This window comes from Ambystoma mexicanum, chromosome 1p (genome assembly GCF_040938575.1).
Source record: "Ambystoma mexicanum isolate Mex_15411 chromosome 1p, UKY_AmexF1_1, whole genome shotgun sequence".
Classification (NCBI taxonomy): Eukaryota; Metazoa; Chordata; class Amphibia; order Caudata; family Ambystomatidae; genus Ambystoma; species Ambystoma mexicanum.
This window is the reverse complement of record NC_090921.1, coordinates 1,122,089,776-1,122,114,507: the sequence shown is the minus strand read 5'-3', so window position 1 is coordinate 1,122,114,507 and position 24,732 is coordinate 1,122,089,776. Positions and strand designations below refer to the sequence as shown.

Here is a 24,732-nt window from a genome sequence, read left to right as displayed (position 1 = left end):
AATCCCATTTTTTTTAATCCATAAGACTCCTTGAAGGATTTTGGCAGATTTACTGCAAACGTAAATTCTGCCGCAGATGAATCCTCCACTTTACCCAATAAAGTCAGAATTCTGCAATGCAGAGGAGGTGGTAAAGGAATTATCGCACATTTTATTATTGCCTGGCTGAGCTTGTAATGAGGCCCAAAGTGTTACGTAACAATGCTGAGATATATAAGCCTCTGGCTGAATAGCAACATGTTTCGGGAGTATTGATGGCATATTACACGGCCCGCGGTAGCAGCCATGTAGTTATCGTTAGGTTTGCTAAACTCCTAGGAAGAGCACTTTTTTGGTGGCTTATAACTTCGCTCCACCTGGACAAATCTGCACCAAACTGCAAAAAAAAATACATAGGTGGCCTTCAATTTTTTCTCCAAGTTCTATGAGGTTTAGTGGGGCGTAGGGGCAAAGTTATAGGGGGGGTCCCAAAAAAATGTTTTTTCCCATAGAGTGAATTGGGAAAATGTTTCGGCTACAGGCTGAACGGCTGGACGGATTTTCGCCAAATCTGCGACAGGAGCGGGGGCTTGGGTCAGAAAGCGTGCTTTTGTGTGTTTGGTGGCAATGCAACCACTACTTTTTTTGGGAAGTACTGAAATGTACGTCCAAAACATTTGCGATATATGGGTGCGCTCCTCAAACACCTTTCCCAGTTTGCTCCGCGGACCGCAGTGTTCAATGGCCTGCGGTACGCCGCGCTGTCTGCAAACAGCAGACGCAGCCGGTGTTTGGCTGGAGGGAAGCGTGCTCTGCGTCAAAGTTTTTGGGAAACGCTGCCATGGTGCATCGGAGGACAGTGCAGCGGCGGAAGGGTGTAGAAAATGGACAGTACGGAACGGGTGGGGGAGTGAAAGGTGGGTAATGTGAAATGTGTGTACGTGGAAGAAGACGGAGGAGTGCCTGTAGTGATCGCGCTGTGAAGGATTCTAACCGGGCGTCGCACACCGGACCAGGACCTTCGCCTTCAGCCTTAGATGTAGCATGCGATTTGAATGCTTTTTATTTAATTTCAACTAATTTGAATTGAGCCGATACCCAATCCGTCTCACACCCCATTTTACAAATACCCCAGGTCACAATAGACCATGAACCAGGCCAGTGGGTGCTAACACAATATTTATTTTAATTTCAAAGAAAGTCACACAATTCTTATATGGGGCAGCAATCACCAATGGGGTGATAATTACAATGAAAACTACTGAAATACACTTGGGTAACCTTCTATAAGAACATATCGAAAGCACAAATGAATAGGAGCACTTTTTCAATTAGGATAGATCGCACCAGATTTACGATTTCCCCCTGCAATGTTCTCTCAGCCCACAATTAATCTAATTCTGAGTGGATAGCAAGAAGCAGCGGCTAGTCAAGGATAGGTGGCAGCAAACAGAATCAAAATCCGACCTTCCTCACAAAATAAGAGGCTTTTTAAACCCTTTGCAATACCCTAAAATGGCACTCGGATTTTTAACAAATAATTATATGTATAATTAAATAATGATGTACATATGTTTTATCACAGTGTCAGGGATGTCATATCACTAGCAACTATAATTTAAGGTATCACCAAAGGCATATAGTTCATAAAGCAGGTTGAAATGTATTTATTTATTTGCATTTGTTAAGCGCACTTGCAGCCCATAAGGCATTGAGGCGCTGTTACAGAGTATACGCAGACTTAAGATTACAGAGAGGTGCCAGGAGGGCTCTTAGTTACAGTAAATTGAAAACACTGCAGTCAAATCACACATGGAAAAGTTTCATTTTTTCTAGTTTGCAGTTTTAAATGTCAAAAACGTTTTTTTCAGAAAAACGGGTGAAATACTCTGAATTGGAATGCGGTTTTTGGGCTGGGGATAGAGGCACATCACAGGGACAATATAGAAGTGAAAGGATGGCTATAGTTGAAGAATGGAATGAGATTTTCAAGGTGGAATGAGGTTCGATGTTAAAAATTAAAATCGGTTTGGAAGGAAAGGAAAAGTTTTACTTAGACGAGATTTAATGGCTAGCAAAGAGGAACAACACCCGTGAATATAAAAGTTACACTGCAGTTGTAACCCTTCACACAGTGTACCCCTTTTCTTTAGGGAAAATTAATTTATTTAATCAAAATATTGCTAAGGAGTTACAAGATGGGTTGAATGAAAGAATGGCGCTAACACTAGAAAAACAAGAACAGGGTGCACAGAGAACAGTTTAGACAATTTATCAGGGTATATTGCTTAGAAAATGGGGCAAACACGAAGGGGTCAAGATGGGGTATGCTATGTGTTATGGGATGGGGGAAATACTCCCAATCAGTGCTGGAGTTTGGAATTTGGGACAGCCAACCGATTTCTGTACTCGAAAGGTTCTGGTTGCCAGATAGCGGGCTCTCCTGGCAAAAGACAGCTGGCCAAAGGTCTGGTCACGGCACAGCAACGCATCCGCTGGATGGAGCAGGTAAGCAGGGCAAGCAGGCGGCACTGGAGAATGCCAAAGCTAGCTCACCCACCTTTCCCCTTTTGTCCCTGAAGCTAGTGTGATTTTGTTATTGGGTTTTGGTGCTGAAGGGTGGTTCTCCCTGCATAGGAAGGCCTGGGTCTCTCCCTTTTCTGGCAGTGGGGTCTGGAATCTTGCAGAGTGAAGGTGGAATATCTGGATACGCAGGCGCTGGAAAATTCAGAATATCCTGTCCCGTCCCTGTGAGCTCCCACCCTTTATGTAAAAGTGGGTGACATCACTGGTTTATTGTTGGGCAGAACTGAGCCAGGCCTACCCCCAAGACCCGGATAGGTCAACCAATGTTGGTTGCCTCCTCTAGGAGGTGACTCAGTTTATGGGGTTGTACTTTATGATGTACAAAGCCTTCCCACAGTCCTTTTTGCCAAAAATAGATCTGGACATAATTTACACATTTGTACAGTTGTGGCATTTTAACAAAATACAGATTACATATTTTACGCAGAGCATGGCAGTGCAATTCTCACGTTTGCAGGACTTTGTTTCGTCCGTCTAATCGTTTTTTGATTAGACGGACGCTTCACCCAAAATGTGCATGGACAAAGGCCGTAGGCCATGCACTCAAGAGTCTAGGATACACACGGCACTAATGCATTTCGGAATGTGCAGTAGTTAGAAGCTGGTGAATGGATGCTGCCATTATGTAGAAGTGAGACTGTTCAAGGCGAAGGCGTAGACTGATGGGTGAATGGGCGAAGGAGGTAGCCCGTAGGGCGTGCACTCAAGAGGCTACAACTTTAGGACAGAGATGGTACTAATTAATTTTGCAATGTGCAGTACCTAGAGGCTGGTGACCTGTAAAAAAAGGGTGTGCAGCACATTTGAAACACAGTAGTTAGAAGCTGGTGAATGGATGGTGCCATTATGTCCAAGTGATACTGTTGAAGGCGTAAACTGTTCGGTGCATGGTGCTTGCACAGTACAGTGTGTGCAAATTGATTGCAGTAGGCTAGTGTTGTGCACTGATTGTGGCGACTTTGGCAGTGGCACTATAGTTTAGGAATGGAAGTGGGGACGGCTACAGTATGTGAATGAAAGTGCGCAGGGGAGAATGTTTTATTTGTACATTATGGTAAGTGGTGGTGTTTGCTGCTTTATAGGTACATGGCGGTGCGCAGGTTGGGTAGTAGTATTGGTGCTAGTGCTGTGTATGTGGATAGGTGAAGCTGGCCACATATTTGAATGGATAGTGCAATTAGTGATAGTGCTCAAGGTGTACACGGTTGGGTGCATGGCCCAAGGCCCTAGGCCATGGGCCATTCATTGAAGAAGCTAGGACTGTAGGACACACACAGCACTAATGCATTTCGGAATGTGCAGTAGTTACAAGTTGGTGAATGGATAGTGACAATATGTACAAATGAGACTGTTGAAGCCGTAGACTGTTGGGGGCATGGGCGAAGGCCGTGGGCCATGTACACAAGAGCGTAAACCTTTAGGATAGAGACAATACTAATGCTTTTTTGCAATGTGCAGTACGTAGATGGTGGTGAACTGTTAAAAAAGGGTGTGCCGCACATTTCAAATGAATTAGTTACAAGCTGGTGAATGGATGGTGTCATTACATGGAAGTGAGACTGTTGAAGGGGTAGACTTTTGGCTGCATGTCCAAAGGCCATGCACTCCAGAGACTAGAACTGTACGACAGATAGGGTACTAATGCATTTTGCAATGTGAAGTACGTATAGGGTGGTGACCTGTGTAAAAAAAAAAAAAAGGTGTGCAGCACATTTGAAACGCAATAAAGCAGAGCAAGTGAGCTGCCATGGCTGCATGTTTGGTTTTGGTGCTGAGGATCCTCTTTCAAAATGGAAAAGTATTTGATGTGTAGACCGTAGGGCATGCAGTGAAGGGCGTAGGCCTTTACCATATCTAGTGCAGTAAAGCAAGTGTGGGTGTACATCTGGTGCAGTATGGTGCTTGTGTAGTCCGGTGTGTAAATTTATTGTAGTAGGCTATTGTTGCGAACTGAATGTGGCAACGTTGGCAGTGGCACTACAGTTTGGGAATGAAAGTGGAGACACCCATATTATGTGAATGAAAGTGCATAGGGGTGTAGGACAGATTGTTTTCTTCGTACATTATGGTAAGTGGTGCAAATTGTAGCTGCATAGGTCCATGGTGATCCGCAGGTTGAGTAGTAGTGCTGGTGATACTGCTGTGTATGTGGATAGGCGACGGGGATGAAATGGATGATGGTATTACGTAGCAGTGACAGTCTTGAAGGTTTAGACTGTTGGGTGCATGGCTGAAGGGTGTAGGCAATGCACTGAAGAGGCTTGGACTTTGGAACACACACGGTAGTAAGGTATTTTAGAGGCTGCAACAGGCAGAGGATTGTGACCTGTAAGGACTGAGTGTGGAGCACATTTCAGACGCAATACAGCAGGAGAAGTGATTGCCATTACTGCTTGTGTGGTTTTGCTGGTGAGGACACTGTTACAACATGGTCAACTTTTTAATGTGTACTTGCGGATGGTGCTGTGAAAAGTGATGCAGTGGGTGCTGGGTTTGCATACTGTCACTATGTAATTGCGGTGCCTGTGTTGAAGGGGTAGCCTATTGGGTGTATGGCCGAAGGTGGAGGGTTGTAGGCCATGGATTGAAGAGCGTTGGACTTTGAAAAATCCACGCCACTAATGCAATGTTGACTGCATTTGGTAGACGGTGGTGACCTGTGAATAATGTTTGTGCACTACATTGAAGATGACCTAGAGCAGTAGAAATGAGCTGGCAGGAATGTATGTTTGGTTCCGCAGGTGAGGTGGATGGTAGAATATGGTACCGTTTTGGATGTGTGATTGGAGATGGTGCAATGAAAAGTCACGCAGTGTGCCCACTTGGTGCAGTGTGTGTATACTGGCAGTATGGCACAGAGTATGGTTGAAGTGCAGCTTAATTGGGTATTTACTATGATGTGTGCAGAATTGTTGAGGTAGGGCCAATGTTGTCACAATGGTGTGGTTAGGTTGGTAGTGGAACACTACTTTGTGATTGGTAGTGGGTAGGGGTGAGCAAGGCTATGGTGGATTGTGGTAATTGCGACCTGTTTTCGTCAATGGGTGCTTTATGGAGTGAGGGAGTTGGGTTGAAGTGCTACTATGTATGTTACGCTTGTGTACTATGTTAGCTGCCTGCATGGTCTTATGCATGCATTAATAGTGTTGTTGTGGGTGTGCGCCAGTGTGCTGTTGTGTGCATGGTGAAGGGTGTGCTGGGTGCCCGGAAGATTGTTGTGGATGGTGAAATAAGGCAGCGTGTAGGGAAAGTTTATGATGGAGGGGCTTTGGAAGTAAAGGGAACGTGTCCTCAGAGTTTTAAAGGGGACATATGGAGTTGTGTACAGTAATGGTAGTGTACATTGCAGATTTTCAGTATGTGGGTGGTGTAGGCGTTTTTGAAAATTGGATAGTTGTGAATAGGCGCCAGTAAGGGACCGTTGGAGAAATCGAGTGCAAAGGGAAGAAGTATTGTGTGTGCTTTTCTGGGGCCTGGCCCTAGCTGTAGCTGGGAAAGTGCACATGCCTTTATGAGGATGGAGCCTTAACACGTGGAATTGTGAGGATTATCCAATGAGGATTGGTGGGTGTGGTTTGACTGAAGGGGCGGTGACTTATTTACCGAAAGGTAGATGTACTGAGGTTGGCCGACATGGAGAGACAGCGCATGCTTATAGTTGGTGATAGCTTCGATACGGACTTTCAGTTGGAAGGAGTGCAGGCTTTCGTGCCACAGTTTGAGTGGGGTTTCGGCTGCATGGATATTCTTTGCAAATATGTGGCCTCTGTTGGTACTGTGGATGTGGTATTTGTGCATTTTGGTGGAGTACATTTGGGGCAAATGTCACGTTTGTTTTTGCTTCTTTATTTAAAGAGGTTGATAACAGCTGTGATGCAGATCTTTCCTACAGCAAAGGTGATTTTCTCAGTGTTCACACCGAGACGAAAATAGGAGCATGCCGGTGTCAGTTGTCCACAGCTAGAGGTTGAGCGACGTTGGATAAATAGAAGCATGTGTGACTTTATGTCCAGTGTTGGGATGTTCTGCACAGGCTATGACAGCATTAATAACCAGCAAGAGTTCCAGTGGTTCCAGGGAAATGGCATTTTTTTTACTTCCATGGGCAATGCTGTTGTGCTGTTGTTTTTTCTACTGTGCTTGAAGCTTTGCAGAGCATCCTGTAGAAGTGTTACATAACGGTTCGTCTTCAGTAGGAAAAATGAAATGAGGAGAAGCAAACAGAAACTGAGCAAAAGTGTCGGGATTGCTATCCGTGAAAGGACTCACTTAAAGTTCCTCACCTGAACTGGTGGTGTGTTCAGTCGGTACCCTCCGTCTTCCCTTGTTCTTGAAGACTCTTTTCTTTTTACACAAAATGACGCCACAGTGTTCCAGAGATGAACCAGGTGTCCTGTGGCCCCGTTTCCGCAGTTGACTGCAGGGGAAAAAAGCCAGAGGCGTAAAAAAAAACCCTGAGAAGGATGGTCCCAGTTCGTTGGTGTCTGTCTTCCACGATCCGGAATGAGGTAGAAGCTTGGCGGAGATGTTCCGGAATTCTAAAGTCTGGAGGGCTACAGAATGTCCGGAATGGTGGAATCCTCAAAAGGTAGGTGGGGTAGCCCGAGGGCAAGCAGACAAAAGAGGCCGGGCAGAGAGCGGACAGCTGCCAAGGCCTTCCTGAAGGATAATCCAAATGCAGAGCACAGGTAGGGAAGTGGAAGTATATGAGCACAGTAAAGAAATAGCGATCCTACAGTGGTAGCGCGAGTTATGGTTGCCTAGCGTACCATAACTTGTGAATTTCTGCGTGTTTTAGGTTTTACCTGTAACCATAACGTCCCTGTAGCAACGTTTTTCCATTGATTTTCATAGGTTTTGTAGTGGGGCAACTTAACCATAACATCACGTTAACAAGGTTTTTTGTTAGTGAATATTATGTATAGCCAGAATGGCAATGTTTTACAGCTGCAATACCAGCTGCATATATTGGGCAGAGCTACCATTCAAATGTGGATTTTACAGTGCCAATATTAGTTTAGGCACAGCTCCATGAACATGATTTACAGTAGCTGTATACTGCAATGCATTTGGTTCAGCCCCTGGAAGTTCGACTTTGTGTGCACGTTATGTTCATAGCAAAATAAGAGGTGATGGCTGGAAGGTTAAGAAGTCATCTTTGCCTCTGGCATTGCTCTGGTCCACCCTCCAAACCATAGTTCCTCGCCGGCCAAACCATTACAAAGGGGGAAAAAGACAATATGCCAATCAGGCTCACCCCACACGAAAAAGGTGAACATTGCTGATTCCTGCTGATTGCTTTGGTGCTGGGGAAGTTGAAGCAGAGTGGAACAATGGTCTTGATTGCTCTGCGTTGGACACTGATTAACTGGTACCCAGTCTTGCTGGACATGCTGCGGTGCCCTTCTTAAAGGATCGCCTAGAGTGAGGATTTACTTACTCAATCCTCCCCCCTCTTTATCCCCCACTCCCCCAACACACCCACACTTGATGGGCAGAGTCTTCAGATCCTTCCTGAATTGCAAGAGTGAGGGAGCCAGGTAGATGTTAGCAGGAAGGTTGTTCCAGAGCGTGAGAGCATGGCCAGACAATTGTTTTCTGGTCTTCTCCTTCATACACTTCTTGGATTCCAGTTTGGCAATATCTTGTGTGTGGAGTTGACCTCCTGAGATGGTTATCTTTTCAGTGAAATATGATTTCATCTTGGATATTATCTTTTATTATTACAGTATTTGAGTGCAGACTGAGCTTCGGGAAGCAACAGAGCACTTTGGACCTTTGTGGGTGATATAGGCTCTCTTGAAGGTGATGCAATCTTGGACGGGTGCGGTGTAGTCACCTGAGAGCGAGGGGGGAAAGTGGTTGTTTTTCTTCAGTCTTCCATTGGGGTGTTTTGGAGCATGCTAGACAGCTTTCAGAGGGGCAAGAGTAGGGGTTGGCGCACCCTCCAGGAGGGTGGTGCCCTCACACAGGCAGAGAGAGCACCAGGGCCTGGATGACAAGTCTGAGGTGGGATGAAGGGTTTGATTTGTTGCAGGAGTGAGAGCTGCCACCATGCTCTTTGTCTTCTTTGTAATGTATTCTTTGAAGGAGAGGTCTTAGAATAACCAGAAAGGATTCGAAATAATGGCCGTCGGCTAGTACCACGTGCAAACCATTTTGGTTTAAAAGGTCGTAAATAAAAAAACAAAAAGCTGAATGCGCGTTTAGTGCACATTTGGCTTGGTAAAATAAAATGAAGCCCAAAATGCTGAACAAGGGCAGCAGGGGTTGGGGGAGGCGTCCCCCACTTAGCTAGTTCGGCATTATGGTTTGCGGGGGTGTCACCCACATACATTAAATGTAAAGCGGGGAACAAATGTAGACGTTCTGAAAAGCTTGAGTTCCAAAATGTGAGCAAGTCGGCTTCGCTATTTTCTAACTCAAGCTTTTCGGAATGCGTTCTTTTAAGATAGATCCCTTACAAACACACACACATTGAGGTACTGCAGTACAGCCAGAGACTTAAACCCCCTTCATAACCAGCCGCCTCACACCCCATACACACCCTACGCGCACCCACATTTTCCATTCTACACCCACCCTCACATGCACAGATGTCCCCTCACAAACACAGAGCACCCCATGTACAAATTACCCTCAGACACATTGATAGGCACACAGCCCATGACAACCTGGTCACCCCTGCCCCATATTTCCACCTCAACTCTCAATGGCGAAGTCAGCAGGGAAGGTCCAGTTTTACTAAGTCTGAAGACATGAGGCATCTGAGTTGCCTTAGTCTGCAGATAGTCTTCCTGCTGCTTGGGTATGTTGAGGATGCAGGGTGACTGATGGTTGGAGGGTGGCAGTAGGTTGGTGCATATCCTGTGGACCAGGTAAGTTCAGAGCGGTAAGTACTAGGGATCTAATGATGGAGTGAATGCTATGGATCTGGAGAATAGTGTGATCAACTGCCCATTTCAAGAGTGGACAAGGGAAATTCTATGAATCCAGAGGTAATAGTTCTGGCAATCTGGGAGTAGAGAGGTGAACTGTATTTAGGAATGCAGGTGGTACGACAGGATTATTTATTTTGGCCTGGATGCTGGAAGTGTATTGGTGCAAGGTTATCTGCTGCGGTCTGGCCCAATGAGACTGGCACAGGCAGCACTGAAAGTTGCGGTGAAACGTCTAGCTTGCAGAATTGGGGTCATGACTCTGTTCAACCTTGAGTGCTGCTCCTGCTAGCTATTAAGGGATGTACCAGCGGAAGTAGGTCTAACGTCTAGAATGACCATAATGAGGCATCTGGCCTGTAATACAGACACAACAGTACACTATTGTAATTCCTTTTCCTTAGCCTACCATTTCATATGTGGTCATGTCTGTCTGTAATGCACACCCCAAACAAAATTGGGATAATCCAAAATCAATGATGGTTTTTACAGAAAGAGCAGATAAATCAAAGACCCTGCGTCATTGTTCGAAGCAGTGGCTGTACTGAGGTATGGGGTTCTTGGAATGCAGTCCATCCATGTTTGTGCATTGATTCTGCAACCTTTCTAATGCATGGATACTGAAAGTACCATGAGACTTGGTGTGCCGTGACTCTGTGTTCCAGCTGTTAAATATGTGCCTATTTAAACCGTTTTTGATTGTGTAATTTAATCAATCCATCCCCTAGGCCTTGATTTTAACCAAGCCATTTGTTAATTTGTGACAAACTACTAGTCTGCACTCCAGTGATTATATGCTCCACCAAGGTAGCACATCTTTCTACGGTTTACGTGTGGAACAAGAAGCTTGAAATTGGTTAGTTTTAACCTAGGTGGTTCCCAGTAATGTTAATTTCAGGAAAGCTTTATATACAATTGTTGCATGTGTTTTTAACATTTTCTGAAATTCTGTAGCTAGATGTTTACTAGCAAATATTTTATTAATTTGGAAACTCCTTTTTTTCAACTCCTTATTAGGTCATTGATACAGATACTGAACAGCTGCCTCTGAGCAGAAGGGACCCTTGCAGCAATAATAACGGCAGATTTGCATCACTCAGCACAGTCTCTGGTTTTGAGTTAGCCGGAGAACCACTTGGAACTGAAGGTGAGATAATTACTCAACTGGTTTTCATTTGTATTTGTGCTAAAACTGACTCTTCTAGATGCTACCATGAATGCATTTTGAGATGCATTTTCATGGATTGATTTTGCAGTATGATATCGTGTCTGAATAAGGACACCGGAACTATTAATTGGTGCGTGATTTGTATTGTCAGATATACCGACCTACTGGGATGCTGGCGGATGGGTGTGTGCAGATTCCTAGCAAGTATGATATTTTAATGATTAGGGGAAGCTGATGCTTTCTAAAGAGTGGTTGGGGGAAGTGATAGTTTGGAAATTAAAACATTGAGGTTTAACCACTTGAAGTAAAAGGGGCAGTGAAAGAGAAGGCAAGGATGTACTGAACATTTCACTAGGTTTTAGCAGAGGCCTGGAGTACAGTTGGAAAAGGGTAGAAAATAGATAATGAAAAAAGCAAAGGTGGTGACAACAGGCAGGTGGTAAAGGAGGGTATCAGGAACGAAGGAGAGGTGATAGCCCAGATGTTAAAAAGGAGAGGAGGAGAAGCAGTTATGGAGAGGAGCAGAGCAAGTGGTGAATCCCTTTTTATAATTTTTTTTAATAGAGTTCGAAGGCATTCCCTGCCCCCAATGGGATGACACAGAAGAGCTATATTGAATATGGGAACTATGCAAACAGGTTTCTCAAAGCTGTTGGCCCCACCTGGGCAATAGTTAAAGCATCCAATCCTTGCAGTAGTGCCTGAAAAAGGTTTCCACAGATCTCCATGTTGCTGCCTTACAGATGTCTGCCAGAAGAATCCTCTGGAACAACCCTGTTTTTGCTTACCCTCTGGTCAGTGCACTTGGAAAGGCCTTGCTTGCCTTTGGCAACACAGCCTATTACATTATTCAGCGAAGCAGTTCCTAGTTTGTTTATTCCACTCATTCTAACATGCTGATTACATTATAGAAAAACAGTGGCGTTTGAGACTCTAGGTCGAGATAATACGTTCTGTGCACTTTTTCTGAGCAGACTACTCGACCTGTGAAGTTTTAAGAATGTATGGGACAGATTCAGTAAGTCCGAGTACCAGAGTTGTCTGACCTATATTGTAGCCATTAGGATAATTGTCCAGTCACGTCACATGAGCAAGGGTTCCACTAATCACGGAAATGTGGGTAAAAGCTTTTTAGCAATCTCCTGCAATCTCTTTATTACACCAATTTATTATTTAAAAAAATAAAGGTGTTTAAGCTTCATATCTTTCTTGGTCATGTGGTTCCACTTAGTGATCAGCTAAACAGGCTCATGCCTTTTTCCTTGCTATTGACATTAGTTAATTGTGTTTAAATTGGTATTAATGTTTTGTTTTTTATTGGATATATCCAAGTAGCTTCTTAAGGACTCCAGGGCAGTTCCAGGCAGACTGCACCAAGGAGGCTGCTGGCCACGTGACCAGGCCTTGCCACTCAGTTTTCCTTGACTGTCCCATCTTGTCTATATAATGTCTCCGTATACTTTCAACATCCACTACCAGCATGCTTGTTCAGCCAATGTGATTGGCTTTGTAAAGTAGGTAGATGTGCTATCCGCTTTGTTTTCTAAATCCCACCAGAAATAAATCCTGTGTTCTCAATAATAAAATTCTCCCAATTAAATACTTTTGAGAACTTGTTTGCTGAAACAGCCTGATTCTCTGACTCTCTGGCCTGAAGTGATCACAACCAGGATTGCTAATCACGGTTGGATTTATGAAGGCGAATTCTGGGTCTCATTTGAGGTAAACACATTTTTAAAAGATACTATCCCACCTCTCACCAGATGGCGAGGTCATCTAACCAGATCTTTCTCCCAACTCTCCTCTGGAGTCTTACTAAACGACTCCTTGTTTATCTGAGTCTTAATACAATCTACTGTAAGATTCCGTTGCCCTTTGACGTTGTGAGATTGCCTGGGGCGGATGCAGTAAGTCTGAGTACCAGAGTTGTCTCATCTACATTGTAACCATTAGGATAATTGCCCAGTCACTTCACATGTGCAGAGGGTTCCACTAATCACAGAAATATGTGTAAATGTTTTTAGCAATGCCCTGCACTCGGTTCCTCCAGCCCACCACCTATTTAACAAGTCCTCTTTATGCATCCTCATCAATGGCATCTTCAGCAAAGGATGGACAAAGACGAGGAACTCTCAACGTTTGTGCCTGTTCTGGCATGATGGGGCCAAGGGCCATAACCGCAATCCTGCATTTCCCCTACAAAGTAGTCCCTACTGCTACTACTTGCCAAAAGTCATCACAATGTGTCTCCTCCCAGCTCAGCCTATCCCCACGCTGACTAGGGTTTCAGTGGCCAAGCGCTCGAGCAGCCTCTGCAAGCTACCCTAGCAAACCTCCAACACAAACTCCAAGCACCTGCACAGGCCCATCATGCTGATCAGTACTCGCTCAGCAGTTTCTCACGCCCCATAAATCGCTGACCTTCTCTCGTACAACAATCTTGACAAAGTCGTAGTCATCCCCTATGGTTTCAATGTTTCCTAACCTCAGGCTACTGCATCCAACATGCTGACAGGCCTGGAAGGGCAGGAGGCAGAGTGGCAATCATCCATAGGAGCGATTGGCAGTGCTCCATCATCCTCTCACTCAGAACAAGCTAGTTTGAATCGCGTGCCTGCCAGTTCCCTTTATCCCACAAGGAATCCATCACCTTCCACCTCATCTACAGACCACCTCTCGGGAGTGACTCTTTCGTTGACGACATCTCCAGCGTACTCTCCTCTGCCAAATTAGCACACACTATTAATGTCTTTCGCTAAGATTTTAACGTCCCAAAGGTTCTCCTCCACGCACAACCAAGGCAACACCATTGGCTCTTAGGGCCTCATTATGTGTTGGCTGGTATCCCAGCGATAAATCTGCGGAATACCGCCCAAGTGAATTACCGCTATTTGGTGCGGCGGAATGACTGCCGGATTACAAGTGGCGATGGTGGTGTAATTCCCCATTTTTTACTCCATTGTACTCAATGGGGGTTTGCATGATTTTTGCCAATGTTTCATCTGTGATTGGCAGAATTTACCTCCAAGATTTTCCTGGAGGTAAATCCTCCATTCCAGTCCTGACCTTATAATTTGGCCTAGTGATACAATTGTAATGAGGCCCTTATTCTTTACATCATCCCCCCCTCGTCACCTTGATCAGACCCTATCTAACTCAACTGTTCTAACAACGCCTCCCGCCCATTGGCGATCACCCAGTCAACCACGGCCCACAAAGGTCTGGGTAAATGCCCTCTCACTCAACACTGCTCGTTCAAAACCTTCCTGGTCAATGAGCTAAAACACACTTTGCAGAGTTCCCCACTGTAGGGAATTCCTCGGTCTTCCTAGAATTATCTGGTGAATTCTCGTGCCCCCCCCCTAAAAACCACCCGACTAAGCTCAAATAATCCACCTCCTGGTACACCCCAGAGCTCACCTCCAACATCACACAATCAGAGCTCTAGAGAACTGATGATGATCTCATCAACCTCAAATCTCGCTGTGCCAACCGTAGGATTCTAATTACCAAGGCAAAAGCTGCTTACTACTCCACCACCATTGCGGCAGCCTCTAACGGGAGCAAAGCCTTCAGTGAAGTAGTAAATCATTGTACCAAACCCTCACCCAAAGGTGTAGGCAACTCGAGAATCAACAACTATTTTTATTGAAAAAATAGACCTCCCATAACATTAAGCCTCATGCACTCCAGCACACACACTGTGCCTGTCTGGAATGAATTCACTACGCAATCTCACACAGACCTCCTAAAAACGATCCCCTCCATCAGACCGACTTCCTACTCTATCATCCCGGCCTCCATCATTAAACAATTGATGGGCCCGGCGATCAACTCCTCAGCATCACAGAAGGGTCATTCCCAGACGCCCTGAAGACGAAGGCAAATAAGGACACTGTTCTTATATGATCCTAGACCCACAAGACCTGGCCAACTACTGGCCCATTACGAACCTCCCATTTATTAGCAAAATCTTGAAAAAAGTACACTACGCACCAGAATCAAACAACTACTCCTCCTAACCGACTATAAGTCTGGGTTCCATCCCAAGTGTAGCATCGACACGGCCTCTATCCAGGTGGTAGAGGCTGCACTTCAAATCATGGATACAGGCGACTTGTAGCTAGTCATCCTCCTTGACCTCTCTGCTGCGTTTGACACAGTCGACCACTGCATCATCCGCAGTTTCCTCGCCAACAAGATGGGATTCTCTGGCACTGTCCTGAATTGGTTTACCCCCTACCTATTAGACACCAGGCTGTCAAGATGAACCCATTGAGTTCCAGCCGACGCCCATCCCTCGGCCTTGCACCAATGCTTTTAAAACTTTGCATGGAACCTTTGGGTACCATCCTCAAAGACTGATATAGCCATCCACCAATATGTGGATGATACTCATTTGTACATGGGAGTAAAATTCCCACAGGGCATCAATCGTCACTGCAACTACCTAGCCATCATCCAGTCCTGAATGTTGACGCCTTTCCTCCAACTTTACCCACCCAAGAACGAATAAGTCCTCAACGGTCCTCCCGCTAAAAACTTGTCCAACATGGCTCAATAATATGCACATAGAAGGATTTGATCCACAACTCTTGGATTCTAAAAAATCCTTAGGCTTCACCATTGACAGCAGCCTGTCCTTCCAGAAACACATAGCCAAGAAGGCACAAACAGCCTGGCTCCAAATCTCCACACATCGCAAAATCAAACCTTTCATTTTGCTGCATGATTTCTGGACCGTAGTGCAAATGTTTGTGATTTTGCACGTCTATGAGGGAAATGTCCTCCTGATAGGGCTTTCAGCTGCTCACTTGGATCCCCTAAAAGCAGCCCACCTTGCTGCAGCACATCTTATTACGGCAGCATGGACATTTGGCCGAATTACCCCCATCCTAGGCGAACTACATTGGCTTCTTCCCCAGCCTAGGATACTGTTCAAGATTGCATGTATCTACTGCAAAGCAGTCACAAGTAGCACACAGGGTACCTGTCCGCTAAGCTCCACATATCTGGTGGCACATGTTTCAGATGCAGCAAATCGACCAACTGGTTTGAATCACAACTAGTAGCTGATAGGAAAGATTTTCTTTTTTCTGCTTTTCTCCCACAGACTTCCTTTTTCCTTTGTTTAATCTTTTTGGGGCGTCAGTAAAGCCTTCTGCTTTCCTTCGCTTGTCTTTTTGCTCATTCTTTTGGGAAAACCGATTAGTCCATAAGGCTATCAGTACTGAATGTCTTGTATTGTTACAATAGCACACATGACCTTGTGAAAGTGTGGTTAGGATACTTTCTATCCTTATAACTTTTTATATAATGGCTTTTTGGTTACGTTTTCAATGTGCCTTGGATGAGCTGGTGGCAGCAGATATTTTTTCTACCATGTTTTATACTTTTTACCTGTGCACTTTTGCATTTACAGCAAAAGGCTACTAAAGGTGGCTATCACCTTAAGATGGCCGTGCCAGGAGGTTTTTGCTTGTCCTTTGGCCATATTGTTCTCTGGCCTTCTTCCTGCCTTCTCAGGTCAGAAAAAGGCATACATGGAATGCCCTCTCCCAGGGAAAGGTGCTGCATTGCTTGCATAGGGGTGGTTTGTGTGAAAGCCCGAATGTGGGACCTGCGGCTATCTTGTCCCAATACACATCCAGATGACTGAATGTCTGTTGCTGGCCATATGTGGTGGCCAGTGGTTATCTATGATTGGCCATTGTTCATATCACTGTTGGAGCCAAGCCTGATGAGCACCAAGCTGCAGTGAAGTCCTGTGAAGCCCTGGTCCTTTGCCTGATCTCAAGAAGACCCTTATTGGTGCTTCGACCCATAGACCGATTGGAACAACCAGTCCCGACCCCTGCTCGAGGATCCATATCTCCTGATCCTTCATTGGACCACCCAGTGGACTGAGCAGCTTTCTCCTGGGCTACCTTGCTACAGCGGCCATCGTTTCCAGTGCATCCTTGGAATTTGGACGTTCTTCAACTTGCAGAACAAGATGCATGCTCCTGCATTTTCATGTTTCTTGCATCTGCAGAGTTCATGCAGCACCTGATAGTTTGTTCGTCTCTGGAAGATTCCCTGCTGCCGCCTGACCATGGTGACCCCCGTTGCAATCAATCTTCTTCACACCTAGGCGTGACCTGAGGCTGCCTGCACCGCAGAAGTCTATCTTTTCCTTGTTTGGGTGTTTAGCTGGAAGGTGTCTGGAATCAATTCCTAAGCACTGTGATTAACTGAAAAAGTAACCTTTGCCCACGCAACCCCTGGCCCTTCCTCGACCACACCAAGCACAGATGATTGTGTCCCCAATGGATTCCGGAACCTCAGCAGTGGTCTCTGGAGAAATATGAGTCATGGGCCTAAGTTAACATACATGTTTCTCTTCTCTCCCCTCCACCTGTTCTACATGTGTGTAAAGTCCTGTCCCTAAACTACTCTTTCCTAACTTTGATCGGTGGAGACCTGCACAAGTATCTCTTCCTAGGCCTATCCTAGTGACTGGGATTGAGTTAGTTTACTTACCGGACCTTTCTCACCTTTTTGACTTTGTGATCATAACCACTGGCACCACCCAGATCTCTTAATGAACCTTAAGGCACAAGCGCCCCGCACCCCCAACCATCATAGGGTTGGACTCATTAAGTACTAGGGGAGCTATTCTGTGTTTAGTATCAGTGTCTATCCAGAATGTCATGCATACACGTACTTACCTATGTTGCACTGGTTATTAGTGTATATGCTTTCTTCTCTAAATGGTGACTGTTTATATCTGTCTAATAGTTAGGGTTTCTGATTTTTGGGTAATACTGAAAAAATCCAGTAAGTGACCACTGTGATTTTTATATTTCTCGGGTGACTCTGATAAACACTGTATTTTATATAATTTATTAAAACTGTATTTTATATAATTTATTGACACTGTATTTTATATAATTTAATCGCCATGCGGGAGTAGGAGTCATTGTCTTGTTTTCAAGACAAACACACTGCAAATCAGCTATCCTCCCATCCCTAGTTGTGCAGATCTTTTGGAACTATTACTATAAATATCCACCATGTGGTCAAATGACAGTGGTGTGTGCTCTTAGAACTTTGCTGTAAATTAACTTTTATTTTCAGCTACCAAAGGGTTTGCATCCATATGAACAGCTCAGGAGACAAAGAGCATGCTTCAGAGATATATTTGCAACTATGCTTGTTGCAAGATAACAGAACTAGTTTGTGGTTCTTTCTTTTAATTCATTGTAATATTATCCATATCAAATATACTCTTGTTGGAGAACTCCTTTAAAAAGATGGAGGTTGGTGTCATCCTTGGCTAATTCCTAACCTGCATGTTACACATATGGCTCTGCAGCAAGCACCCTAACCTATTAACACACTATTCTAACTATTCAAAAGAAAGCAACAGGAAGAAAAGTGCAAAGTGTTGCTGTGGCCATTTACATAATCTACAACATGAACAGAATTAACTCTTGGACCCTTTAACTTTGTTTCTATGGCCCAGGGGCATCGGCCTGTAATAAAATTGAACCTTTTAAGACTTCGAAACACTTTTTATATAATCAACCTCATTCTTCTGTCATCACATTTAAGAAGCTGAAATGTTCTGACAGTCACACTGGACTTGTGACTGATATCCAGGGTATTACTGGGCTTTCAGAAGTACCATTATGTCATGCAGTATCACCATTTTGTGCTATTGACGTTATTGATCCTCATATGTACATCCTCGGTAAGATGAACGTTGAGAAACATCTGATATGCTTCCGATTCGTCCCCAGATCTACCAGCATTTTGTAATTACAAGACCACCATGAACTCTTATCATTCAGTATGCTCAACCACAAGCATGGTATTCTTACAGAAGGCTGAAAGGCGAGGCCAGGCAGCTCTTGTGTGACTCAGTATGTCCCAGCATTACTGGGCTTTCTTGAAAACATTTCAATATTACCCATTTGAGTTATACTTACTTTCACATACCCCCCTACTCCCTAATGTATTGCAAGGATGCGCTAGGCACACTTGATGTGAAGCGTTCTGCACCAGATCTTTCACAGGTACTATTATTTCATGAAATCTCCCCATTTGATACAAAATTAACAAAATTCTACTCATTCCTTTGCCATTGGAAGGATGATACCTTAAGTCAGGGACACCCAACATGTGACTAATTCTGCTCCAGCTTAATGAGAGTCTCAATGTCGAGCCTCTAATTTAAAATTGTCCCCACTTTACATTACCCACTTTGATTGAAGCTATTTTATTGCCACCTTCAGAAGGATGAAGGGGGGAGTCAGTAACTCCTGACTGATACTGATTCAGCTCTACCAACTTTTGAAGTTAACAGACCATAACATCTCTCTTTTAAATAGCTTCCTCCTCCATGGTAATCATGTTATTGCCCTCAGAAGGGTGGAACAATTCCAATATATGCCAGTTCACCATAGTACACGGAGCATTTTAAAACCCACTTTCATGGTGGCTCTTTACAAAGAAAAACCATGTTTCAACAATGTTGGCCAGCATTGTTCTGCGAGACGGACACATTGTCATCCTAGCAGTGCCGAAACAATGCATTAATATTTGTGTTTACATTGAAAAAAAACAATTTTTCTTTTTAAGGGAGTAAATGGGAAAACACTGACAAACACAGATTCTGACCTTTTTTTTTAAACACTGGAATAACACCCCCGGAAGTAAAAACCATTTATAAAAAATTACCCTGAAACCAGGAAACCCTACTTATAGTACATGTGTGACAATATACGACTAGGGCTTTTACTTGGTTAGTGTGTATTTAAAAGCCCTCATAAATGATTTTATATTTTTGTACTACCCCTCTGACTTGAATTGTTAGGCAGTTTTTCCAGGAATTGTATAAGCAGGCTCCTCCAAGCCAGTTTGTTGTTCCGGAGTGGGATTTGAATTAAGTTTTGACTTTGCTTTTCGATGTACTGTTTGGAACTCTGCGTAAATGTTCATTAAGACTGCTCATCCTTAGTGATTTACCCGGTAGGATCACTTCCTCAAGACAGGTGAGTGGGTGCCATACTCTTTCTGTGAAACCTCCCTTGGTGTTCTCCAAGGAGAAGATAACTTTGAGAGCAAGACTGGCCTTCCTGCCCAAGTTCTGTCGTAACTTCATTTGTATCAGAATATCTATCTTCCTGTGTTTTGTTTCTCTGCATCACTCTTAAAAGATGGAGGTGAGGGTCCATCGGCTAGACCTTTTGTGGGCCCTCCGCAACTTTGCCGCTCCGACAAGGGACATTAGGAAAGATGAACAGCTTTTTGTCGGTTATGCTGGTGCTAATGTCTGCAGGGCTGTGACTACAAGGAACCTTTTCAGATGGATCACCCTCTCCATCACGCAATGCTACAATCTGGCTAGGAAAGATGTGCCTGAAGGTGTCAAGGCTTGTTCCACTAGATTCCTGGCTACCACCTCTGCCCACTTTCGACATCTGTCAAGCAGCCATGTGGGCTTTGCTACACACATTTGCAAAACATTACTGACTGGATTTCCTGCCGGGCTGTCCTCCAGAGTTTTCTGCTTACATCTCTGTAATGTTTTTTCTAATGAATTAGTACATCTTCTCAGATTCCTCATCCCTGCCCCAACCTGCCCCTCCTGGCTGATAATTAGTACACCATCTGTTCTGCGGTAAGCCAGGGGCTCAACCAGAAATTATTTTGCCCCAGCTGTGACCTGGAAAACAGTAATAAGTGAGACCAGTTAAACAGAATTAGAGGGTTGCCTACAAACAAAAGATCCCAGAACCAAGTACCTAGCCCTACTTAGAATTACACACAAAGTGTGGTCCCTGAACAGCTTGTAACCCCCAAAAAAGACTTACCTAATTTGCATGGAGTTGAAACGTTGGACCTTATCAACGAAAATGCATTAAAACTATGAAAAAGGGTTGCAAGGTAAGGGAAACGACTTTGCGAGAGACTTTGTGTCGTCCATAGAATGGCCAGATTGGTTACACAAATAATAAATTGCTATTTGGACCGTTGGATTCAAAACCTTGAATTGTCATTTGAAATTAAACATGTTTTGTTTGTAATCTATGTGCTCTCATGCTCTCAAAGGTAGTTGGAGTAGGGCTTTGTATGTGTAAATTCAATAAACGTTTGTTTGATGAAATATTTAATCATTTTCTGAATTGATCTACAGATTCTGTTTGGAACCTTTGTTATATTCACTGTTTCATCCAGCAGCTGGTTGACCCCTTTGGCACACTGCTTTTTGATCCGCTATTATTTTAGGCTGCTTTTTCATCCTGCACATAGCACCTGCTGTGCATTAAAATGCTACAACACACACTAACCCTCTTGTAATCAACGGTATGTCCTAGCCTTCAGCTCTGGAACCCAACAACAAACCACACTGGTCAGTTTGCACCCCTTATATTGCATCTTACTGGAAAAGAGGAACCTACATCACAATACAGTGGGATGTAAGATGCATGTTCAGATCTGCTATTCTGTACTGCTTAAATGGGCATTAAACACTTATACTGTACTGTGGTTCACATACTTTTTATTTATTGGTGCTTGGACTTTAAAGTCTTTCACCAGTAGAGAAAAAGAAAGAAAATAGAAAAGGAGAAGGGAAAGGAAAACAAGTCGAAAAACAATGGGAAATGACAAAAAAATATTGAAAAAAGAAAAAGAATCCTAAGAGGAAATTTCATGTTGAGAACAGCCAAGATCCACAATTTTTAAAAGCTAAGGAAAGGAAGGATATTATGGCCAGCGATTGTACCAAGAACAATTTCAAACGTCATTCTTCTGTCTTCATTCAGTTCTGCCTTTGTTGCCATTACTTAGTCCATTTTGATTAAGTCAAAGACTTTGGCAAAATAATGAACCTGAAATAATGAACCAGAGCAACAGTTAATTATATCCTTCTCCCCTGCATAAAAATGATCCACCATTCATCTGGGGTAAATGTTTTAAACTCTTAAAAAAATAAAAAATAAACAGCTTCTGGGACCTAAGTCCTGTCACAGCATTGCAACGAAGAAACAGATGTTTAAGTGTTTCTTTCTCTGATATTAACTTGCAAAACCTGCAGCTATTGTCTTTCCTTGGCTCTAGTCCTTGCTGATAGAACCTCTGATGTTGGGTATAAGTTTAGCTGAAATCTCATATTGAGATCTATAGAAGCTGTTTGGACACATTATCAAATATTTAGTTAAGGTGTTATAAGGTCTTTGTACTGGGGGCCCTTGGGAATAGAGTTTGAATCGGCTAGATTGCTCTTGCGTCTTAATCTAGTAAATCCTCCAGGTCTTTTTTTTTTTTTACTAACATTGGATTGGATAATAATTGTTCCTCGGTCGTATCCAAGTTTTCCAAGATGTTAATATAGTCCTTTCCCCAGTTCGTCAACCATGGGTCAGAGCCACTAAAAACACTCGTTTCAATATGCAGAATCCTCTTATTGGAGACTCCAGTCAACATTTTCTATCTAGTGCCAAGCTTCCATTTGACCAGCGAATAAAGGGAGATCAACCCAAGTTCTTGTCTTAACACCTGTATTGGCACACAGCTCGGTAATGACAGAACCATCTTCCAGAGCAAACTTTCAAGGATAGGCCAGATCTTAATCGGGAGTGAAAAGGAGGCTTCAGCTCCATGTGTCAATATTGGCACTATCTTCATTTCATAGAAGGTAACCACAGGGGCTATGGAACAATTGCCATATTTCATTTGTAGCAGTCTTCCCTGTGACACAAGCGCTTTTGTCTTGTTTCTCAGCATAGTTTCCCTCTCAGCATCCCTCAAAGCGTTGTTTATGCAACTTCCCAAATATGTAAAAGAGTTAATTCTCAACAGTCTTTCCTTAAACAAAAACCACAATGTTTTATTTGATTGTCCTTCCTTTAGCTGACTGGAGGATTAGGATTTTTGATTTCTCCACATTGATTTCTAGGCCACCATTGTCCTGTACATATTAATGTAATGCATTCAGTTGGCGTTGTAGTTTGACTGGGGTTTGGGCAATCAGGACCAAATCATCTGCCTTCACTAGATGGTGTAATGGCACACCCTCAATGTTAGGAGGGAAGCTTCTGGCATCTCTCAAGGTTTACGACAGATATGAGATGAACAGGTTGAACAAAGCAGGTGCCAACAGGCATCCCTGCTTCAAACTTTGATGTAAAGATGGGTCGTAAGAGTTGCCCCCCCTTGTCCATCTTAATTTTTAGTGATGTTCCAGAGTAAAGATCTTTAATGGCCGCCAAAATGTTGGTTGGGCAACCCCATTTCTTTAGCTTATTCCAGAGCAAACATCTTTCTACAGAATCAAAGGCCTTTAGACAAGTCAATAAAAACCAGGTAGGGTCTTAATGTTGTTCTTGCTAGTTTCAGGAGGTCAATTACCAAGACGATCAGGGAAGTTCCAATTGCTTTTACAAACCCTAACTGCCATGTGTCGAAGCGGCCCGTTTCCTGCGTCCAGTCTTCTAATCCTCTCACAGCCATTTTAGAGAATATTTTTCCGACTATGTCGAGTAAGGCGATAAGTCGGTAGTTTACAGGATCTGATTTATTGCCCTTCTTAAAACTACAGTGGAAGTCTTCCATGATAATGGTACTCGCCTAAACTTTTTGATTTTGGTAAACAGTAGCCCCAGAAACTTTGACCATGATTCCGGCTCTTCCTTTAGGGTGGAATTGGTCAAGCCATCAGGGCTAGGCGCCCTAGAGTTGCTAGCACTGTTAATGTGAAACCAAATGTCCTGTGTAGTTGAGAACGTGCATTCGGTTCCCGACTCATTCTCTTCCTTAGGACAACCTTCATTTTCTGTTTTAAACAGTTTAGTGAAGTGGTTTATCCGTGTCTTTTCTGGTGCTTCGTTTCATTGTAAGGCCTCCCTTGGGGTGTTTATTGAGTGTATCAATTTCCAGATGTCTCACATTTGTTTGCTTCAAATCTTCTGGCGCATTTGCTCTGCATCCTCTTGCCTCATTTTATAATTGCGCGCTTTGACACCGTTTTTGTAGCATTGTTTACGAGTTTTAATCAAGGCAACCCGTATTGTGTAGTCTTCTTTTTTTTTAGCTTTTTAAAGTCTGATCTTAACTGTTTCTTTTCAACCACTAATTCTGCATCATAGCAGTGTTTGTGTGTAAAATGTGGTTTCAGACCTGCTCTTCTTGTTTCCACAAATGCCATAAGAAGTTTTGGATAATCTACTACTTTAGGGTCTTTTCCTTCCTCAGTTATGCATTTATCGAAACAGTCAATCAATGATGATATTTTTGTAGCATCCATGGTAAGTCTGTTTCGGCCCTGCGAAATCTGAATCGGAAAGAGCAGATTTCACTCGAAGGTTTATCAATAGAGGTGCAAGTACATTTTACTATATTATGATCGCTTAATGTTAATAGCACCTCCGGTGTAGATACACAAGGCTTTAGATTTACTGAAACATAAAAGTATTCCAGAATCCTGTTTGTCCCCTCCAGCATTTTGGGCATGCTGGAATGTCTCCTCTGGTTTGGCCGTTTAGCCGATCTAACCCCTCGAAGGTTGGCTTCTTCTTCCCATCTTCGGCGCTTTTTTCAGATTCAGAGAGAGGCTCATTTTCCTCAAGACATGAGTTGGGGCTTTTCTTCATAGCAGTCCTGTTGAAATCACTGCAGATTATGATTATTTGATCTTTCAGGCTGAATTAATCATTCAGATCCACGATCCCCTTGATAAACCTCATGTCTGCAATTACTTTTGTATTCCAGTAGATGTTGCACAGAATCAACCATTCTTAATGCCTTGACCGTAGTCCTTAAATCCAAATTTTTGAGACCTGCATGTAGATATTTGGGTTCCATGTCTCAAAAAGTTCAGTCTCTTCGATTTCTTATTAGTGTAAGGAGCCCTTGTGTAGGTCTACCCCTTGTTCCCTTCGCAGCTGTATTCAAGTAAGTGGTAAAACCCGGTTAGTTCTCAACCAAGATTCCTGTAGGCAAACAATGTCATAGTATTCCCAAGTTATCAAATAATTGGAGAACAGATGCCCAAATCCTCTTGTGTTCCAACAG

General features: G+C 43.6%; 1 protein-coding gene across 2 annotated transcripts in view; it reads left to right on the top strand.

Annotated features, from left to right (window-relative positions):
- The window catches only part of BRD7 (bromodomain containing 7), a 718,458-nt gene that overhangs the window by 531,968 nt on the left and 161,758 nt on the right, over nucleotides 1-24,732 (top strand). For both annotated transcript variants that reach the window (XM_069604773.1, XM_069604774.1), the window contains exon 13: nucleotides 10,521-10,650. In XM_069604773.1, the coding sequence (XP_069460874.1) occupies nucleotides 10,521-10,650 (130 nt within the window). The remainder of the gene's footprint in view (nucleotides 1-10,520; nucleotides 10,651-24,732) is intronic.